General features: G+C 32.6%; 1 protein-coding gene across 1 annotated transcript; it reads left to right on the top strand.

Moving 5' to 3' along the window:
• Positions 1–370: 370 nt before the first annotated feature.
• Positions 371–1236, top strand: LOC143600315 (uncharacterized; the record flags this gene model as incomplete). Its single annotated transcript, XM_077078042.1, has 3 exons — positions 371–452; positions 562–669; positions 760–1236. Coding segments are annotated over exons 1-3 (667 nt in total), but the record flags the coding sequence as incomplete, so codon positions are not given.
• Between the last annotated feature and the right edge of the window lie 6863 nt (positions 1237–8099).

Here is an 8099-nt window from a genome sequence, read left to right as displayed (position 1 = left end):
TATCTTCCGACTCATCTTTGACACCCGACTTCGAGCCCGATATCGACGATATTTCCAATTCGGATTCAGAGGATGAAGCGATATTTAGTGTCGTTCCAGAGGCTGCGCGACTCGTAGTCCAGCATTGCGAAAGCTCACAACTACTAAAAAGACGGCCTCATCTTCAACGGAATCGCGTAGGTGTGCATGACCGGTTGATGAAAGATTATTTTTCGCCGAACGCGACTTTTGATTCGGAACGATTTCGGCGCTGTTTTCGGATGAGTCGCCAACTATTTTCACGAATAGTTGGTGATTTAGAAAGCGTTTATGCATTCTTCCAACAACGGGCGGATGCGAGAGGTAAACCGGGATATTCAACAATGCAAAAATGTACGGCGGCAATTCGCCAACTAGCGTACGGGACTGCGAGCGATACCATGGAAGAGTAGTTACAGATGTCGGAGACAGTGGTTCGTGAAGCCTTCACACATTCTGCGAATGTGAGTATTAATATTCTAATTATTTATTTCAAAACCGTAACATTTTGAGCATGAATTTCATAAATTTTGTTAAACTTAGGTATTCCACAACTATATCATAAAAAATATTTGAGGAAGCCGACTCAAAGCGACGTACAAAAAATATACGAGGTGCATCAACAAAGACACGGTTTTCCCGGGATGCTTGGTAGCCTCGATTGCACGCATTGGGAATGGGAAGCCTGTCCTGTTGCTTAGTAAGGTCAATATCATCGGGGTGATCATGATGGCCCAACAGTTATTCTTGAGGCGGCTGCATCATTTGATCTTTGTATATGGCATGCGTTTTTTGGGACGCCCGGTGCAAACAATGATGTAGTTGTGATTAATGCATCCCCTATTTTTGACCGCCTCATAGACGGAGTCTCGCCCGACATCTCATTTTCCATGAACGATATCAACTACGAATACGGATGTTATCTAGTCGACGGTATTTATCCGGAGTGGGCCACGTTGGTTCTTAGCTTTACGTGCCCGACTGATGAAAAACGTCAATATTTCAAGAAAAAACATAAGTCGGCAAGAAAAGACATCGAAAGGGCATTCGGTGTATTAAAGAAACATTGGTCTATCATTAGACAACCGGCTAGTCTTTTACAAATAGATAAGTTAAGAAACATAATGTACACTTGCATTATCTTGCATAATATGATATTGGAGGACTCGGGTAGAGCAGTTTGTCAAGGCGAGTACAACGATGAGCCAGAGCCGATCTGTACACTAAACGAAGATGAGAAACTTGCTAATTTATTAAAAACATGAAAAAGGGAAATGAATTTCAGCTTTCGATCGAATTTGATTGAACATCTTTGGAGTAATAAGTAAGATGACGGCGAGGACGACGACTAAAAATAGCTTTAATTTTTTTATATGTTTTTTTATTTATTTATTTTGTATTTCAGTATTATTGTATTTTTTTATTATTGTATTATATATTATTGTATTGGTTTTTTTGTTTAAATAAAATAAAATAAAATAAAATAAAAAAGGTTGGGCTTCGAAGCTCCCTCACCATAAAGAGGCATTATGCCCTGGGGCTTCGATGCCCCCAGTGCCTATGTGGCGCTGACGTGACACTGTGGAGGGACTTCAAAGCCCCCCACCATAACACGCAGCCTTAATGTCATTACACGTTTATGATGTGTAAGATAATTTTGATAGTGTACAAACTTAGATTTCATGTTAAATATTAACTTCTAAGTGATAGTATTTATTTCATGTAAAAACTAAATTAAGTTACTAATGAAGATAAAAATTATTATTATTATTATTATTATTATTATTATTATTATTATTATTATTTACGATTTTAGGGTTGCATGCCATCATACACGTAGTTGCAATTATTTACTTGTAAATCCAAGTTTCTTAATCTTGAAATTGGCCAACACTAGAACCCATCACAAAAAATTTTCATGCTCGATCTCATCTCATACATTTTTTTATTAGTTATCTATTTCTAATGGACAATCTGATGGTAAAATGTCTCCCATCTATATATATGTCGTTAATAGATGTAGGTAACGAGCCGTTCTAAGAAAATACATTAGTTATTTAATTATTATATTTATATACATATATAATTATAATGTAATATCTATAACATGATTGCATATTAGTTTTTTTTATCATTTGTATGTAAAATATTAATGATTAAATATAGTTATTATTATATTAAACCAGACTTTTCATATTTAAATAATATCAGACGAGTTTCAATCTAGGCTCGACCGGATTCGATCTTTTAACATCCCAGTGCTAGTTAAATTTAAAAGTAGTGTTTGGTTAGTTGGAAGAATATTGTAACACTCATCAATTGTTGTGGTCGATCGATATAAGTGTAGTATGGGGACAAAAGGATCGATATGAGTATAGTATGGAGACAAAAGGTTTCTTGAGAGGACTTTTTAAAATCAGCTGTTAAAAAACTTTCGTTGAATAAATCTTAATTAAAAGTTCAAAATTAGTAAACATAAAACCATCTTCTAAACACAAACAAATTTATGTTTTCTAATAAACGTTGATTGTTTGCATTGTTGATTGTTTGCATTATTTAAAACAAATTAGGTGAAAATATGTAGTCTTGTTCACAACAATGGTCATATTTGCTTTTATTGACCAGTATCGTAATTATCCTTATGCATTTGTAAACATTCTCTTTTATATACTAATGTATCAATAAATTTTGGTAAATTGAAAAAGAGTTTCAATTTTTATTGAATGATAATCAATTAATTCCCTGAACAAAGAACATAAACTGAAATTTATCAACCTGTTTTTGAGATTGGGTTGTACTCCATAGTACAATAATGGGCAAAAGCAAATTACTCTTATCTGCTGACATGGCGAGTAGTGATTGGATGTTTCAGATTTCTGTGATGACGTGGAATATTGCTTATTGGTGGAAAGACCCAGAGAAAAGGATTTCTTTTCATAGGGTGAAAAGAGGTCTAAGATGTGTGGCAGATGGATCGCCTACGCTCCCTAGTTTATATTCATTGGCTTCAAATTACAAGTATACCCAGTCTCTGTTTTTTTTGTTTAGTTTTCTATTTTTATTTTAAAATTAATTAGAAAGTTACTAAATGAGAAGTAATTTACTCTTAAAATTTTAAAATTTCTGAATCCATTTATTGGTAAAAATAATTAAAGTGTATACTTTTAGAATAATTGTATTTTTGTGAAGATTTATAAATATAAGAGAAAATCAAAAGGTGAATAATCCCATTGTATTTTGAAATAAATAAATAGGGATATAAAACATTATAAAATCAAGAAACATGTTCATTTCTCTAATAAATGTAAACCTTTTCTTTTCATAAATTGATCATAAAAGTTTTATGTTTTAAAATGGTTTTTTTTAAGCTAAATTAATGTAGTTTTCATTTTTTTATAAATTAGCCATAAAGTTTTTGTCCCGAGATCATTAAACTAAAGAAAGAAAAGGAAAAGAATCTTAGGAAAAGAATCATTTTCTTTCTTTTTCTTTTCATTTCATTTCCTTGTATCTTCGCTAACTTTTTTTCCATTCAAATTAAAAGGAAACAAAACCTTCCGTTTTACCCTTACTATTTCTTCAAATTCCTACCCTTTCTTTCCTTTAATGAAACGCAAAAACACACATTTTCTTATTTCTTTCCTTTTCTATCCTTAAATGAAACTCGAGAACACAACCAATCTTTTCTTTTCTACATTTTCCTTTCCTTTCCTTTCTTTCCCTGAATGATACTCATGAGCACAACATGAAGCTTTTGCCACAAAGTTGTATTATACAATTTTGATTAAAAAAAATAATCAAAGTATGCATGTGTGTTTAATTTTTTTCTTGATGTTCAAGTATAAATTTAGTGACAAATTGAATCAACGTTGACATTGGTATCAGTATATTTTTGGGTTTTGATCAATGTTAAATAAGTCGGTATCATTTTAGGCATATCATAACTTTACTTGTTTATATAGTTTTTGATCGATGCAAAACGCAAAGTGAATTCTTCCATTCCGGTGGTTCATTAAGTTTATAGACATGCATTTGATATATAATCATAATCATCTTTAATAAACAAGTAACATTGCAGGTTGCATAAGCTTAATCATTATTAACACAAGGATCAACCATGCATAATTAAAGTTTAAACTAGTGTCCCAGCATGCATAATTATAACACAGTAACACACATTCATATTCACCCAAATCACCATATATTTCCTACTAAACATAGTTTAAAACGAATGCTTTTGAGTTCATAGTTACATAGCCTCACTTTGCCCTTTTAGTTTTTGATTGGAAAGTTTCCAGATGCCGGGATCATAAGGATCGGCCCTCACAAAACACGTAAGTATTGCAGCTACCAAATAAGAGAAGTGTTGATTTAAATTGTTGGTCGAGCTCGCTACTGAAAGACAAAGTAGATACATAAAACAACTTTACCATCGAGAAGACTCAGGCCTATCAATACCAAGTGAACATTGTTGTTTAGAAGTTACCACCGAAGTCAAGTATCCGTTCTAAGATAAAATTCTAGTCAATCACAATTATGATAATTTGTACCTATATATTCGTAACTAACTACATGAGATTTGTGACTATAACTTGTAAAGGTGAATATTTTGGAGAGATTACTCGCAAAACCGCTAAGGAGAGATTAGTGTGTTTCACCTCTAGATGTAGTTCATTGTTTTGTAAGTTATAACTAACAATCTTGTAATATTCATATCAAAGATTGGTGATACCTTTGAAATACAATGGAGGTTTAAAGTGATTATGTGTTTTCATTATTATTCGGTTTTTATCGTTCATTTTCTTAGTATTTAGTTAAACAGTAACCAATTAGGTTAATTCTGTTGCATTAATCTAATTGAGTGCGCGAGCACAATCTTGATTGATCGACAAGTGGTATCAGAGCCTGTGCTCGGATTTGTTTATCTAACTTTTCGCATCCCAGATTTCATGGCCCAGGGCGCATGACATGATTGGAATTATGACTTACAAATGCAGTTAGAGATGCATTGACAAAGTTCGTCATTCAAGAGGATTTGCCGTTTGGCCGATTCGAAAACTCGTGCTTGGCGCATATCATCCAAAGAACTACCCAACTATGTTATGTACATGTAAGTCACACTATTTTTAGACGTGATTATCTTAAAATGTGGAAAGACACTAAAAATGATTTACTTTTAGATTTGATAACTCAGGAACCAGTGCGAATTTTTAAGTTGTAATGTTTGGGACCATATGATTTACCTGATTTCCATATGTTAGTTTACTTAAAACTTTCAAATTAGAAAACAAACTTTTATCTTTATTGCTTGATAACGCGTTGAATAATTCCGCCGTAATTGCATAATTAAAACATAAAACAATTTGTGACATCATTTTTCCATAATTGTTGTGTTACACACATTATTTACTTTGTTGTTGATGCATACAAATTTATATATCTTTTCAGCATTAAAATATCTCCAAATATGTTTAATATCAACAATTATATCAAAATAAATAACACTAATATTTATAATTTCTACTTCTATGTAAATATAGCCTTAAACAATAAAACGAGCCGATATGCGAAAAAACAAAGATGTGAAAACTGACTCAGCATACCCCCCATATTGAAGCAAGGCATGGACATGCTACAAACATAAGAGGAAAAGACAAAATTCAGAAGCCACAACATGGCCCATGTTGACAACAACATGCCCCCATGTTCAAAGTACAAGAGGGAAAGACAAAATAGAAGCTTCCTGACTCAACACGGGCCATGCTGACATCCACACGCCCCTCATGTTGACAGTACAAGAGAAAAGACAAATAGAGGCTTCTAGGTTCACCACGGCCGTGTTCAGAGTCAACACGGGTCGTGCTCCCTCTTCTGCTGTACTTTCTAACAACGAGCATTTAATACAATCAAACAAATGATCAACACGGTCGTGCCCATGTCAACACAGGTCGCGTTGAGAGCCCAGCTCAGCCTATAAATTAAATGCTCATCCACCATATTCAATGGACTTGAAAGGTCACTTAATAAACTTCACCCACTTACTTTCACTACCATTAATAAGGGAAATTATCCCATCCATCATACACTTTGAAGATCAAGGAGATTAAACTCTTGAAAGAAGTTATTAGCATCAAAGATTACTCCTCCAAATTGGTTGGATTGTTCTAATATGATCATGTTTGTATATATTACTTTGATGTATAACATTATGCTTAGTATTGGCTAAACTTTCATAGTATTATTTTGGTTTTTAATGAATCTTAATTAAAGTTTATGCAAAGCTTATGCAACAAGTTCTTCAGTACTCAACCAAATCGTTTATAATGTATTTAAAAATTAAAATTATCCAAGTATGAAGTGAGAGGCCTGGTATTCTATGTGGAATTATGACACTAATGAAAAAGAAATTTATAAAATATCATAAAGATATGGCGCGCGGGTTCATATTGATTTCCTCCAACCAAATTCATCACTAATCAAACTCCAATTGGCATTCAAACATTCAGAATTCATTAACTCTTAAATGGGCTATGAGCTGAGACCTCTTGACCTGTTAATTCAATATTCTTTTGACTCGTTTAATGCAAACCATGCAAAAATTTGTAAATGAAGACTTTCAAACCATTTGAGATTTCAACACCTTAAAAAACAACCAAAATACAATCTAACCTTTTTTATTATAAGATTGATATTAAAACAGTAATTTCATCCATAAAATAATAATATAATGTATTTTACGTGTTAACCATACCTTTTGATTTAGACATATTCTAATAGTCTTATTATAAGCTCATCCTTATCAGTATGTGGCAATTAAAACATATTTTTTTTTAATTAAAATCTTCAATTTGGTCAAATTGGATTGATTTTACCTATATATACACCCATTATCAACGCTTAAATTTTATTAATTTTGTATATTTTGTATATATTCTCATGTCTACCAAAAAAAAACCCTAGTTGTTCAAACTTTCATTCACCATAGAATTTCTATAACTTCCAACAAGATTATATATTTAAGTGGGATATCTATCATCTCTAACCCATTTAACAACATAAACACATCATATTTTTAGATTTTTAACTTATTTTCATGACTTCTTGCACCCAAATCATGTAGTTTAAGATTGAACCAAGTGCTTAATTTTGGTTTTACATCACTATATTGTAGCTATATATGATCTCCCAGACTTTATTTTATCTCCAAGTTTTATAGAATTAAGCTTCGTCTCTTTGTTAATCTTATCACCATAGAGCTCTCTTTAACACACACTACTGCACACTTTGATTAAGACTAAGAAGAGATAATATGTGTATCTAAATGCTATTTCACATTTGATCACATAAACTAATGCAGTCCTTAATTATCGTTTCTTTTTATGAAATATTTACTTCGAAGTAAAGAAAACTTCCACTCACACCCTTATTAGTTCCTTTTTTTGCCACAATTAAGAACTGATTCAATAAATTTGAGTCAATCCTGTTGATAACATACAACCGATCAAGACGCTAGCTAGATGATAGGAAACAACCAAACACCTGTCCACGAACTACACGATTTGGACGGTGAAAATTAAAGCCATATTCCGAGTGCAGGGCTTATTAGAGACTATTGGACCGATTACGGTAAACACGGTTAACCCAAAATTAAGCTATGCCGGAAGAACTCGTTGTCACACCCGCCGGCCGAAGGCGGAAACGCCGGGGGTGTGCGTAGATTGAAATCATGCACTTGGTATTAAATGTAAAAACTCTTATTAAAATAAACCAACAAATTATTCAAACCAAATATAATCCAAATAGAAAACATCATTCATTAAACTTCAAAGTCTGACTCATTCCCTACATGAAACTTCAAGAATCTCCATAACTTAATTTCCATCACCTAAAAAATACGCGAGAGTGTCAACTAAAATAGTTGGTGAGAACATAAGTTTTTAAAAATAAGTTTTATGTTGAAAACATTCCATATGTGTTAAGTTACTTGTATACTTTTGTGATTACAACCAAACCTCTGACACGTTTAGTGATTCGTCTAATCCATGATTAGACTATTATGTTCAATGTTTAACGATTGTCGG

This window comes from Bidens hawaiensis, unplaced genomic scaffold (assembly GCF_021521415.1).
Source record: "Bidens hawaiensis isolate Kalapana, Puna unplaced genomic scaffold, B.hawaiensis_p1.1 tig00053935_1, whole genome shotgun sequence".
NCBI classification, from domain to species: Eukaryota; Viridiplantae; Streptophyta; class Magnoliopsida; order Asterales; family Asteraceae; genus Bidens; species Bidens hawaiensis.
Note: the sequence above shows the minus strand (reverse complement) of the source record. Positions and strands in the feature narration are given on the sequence as shown.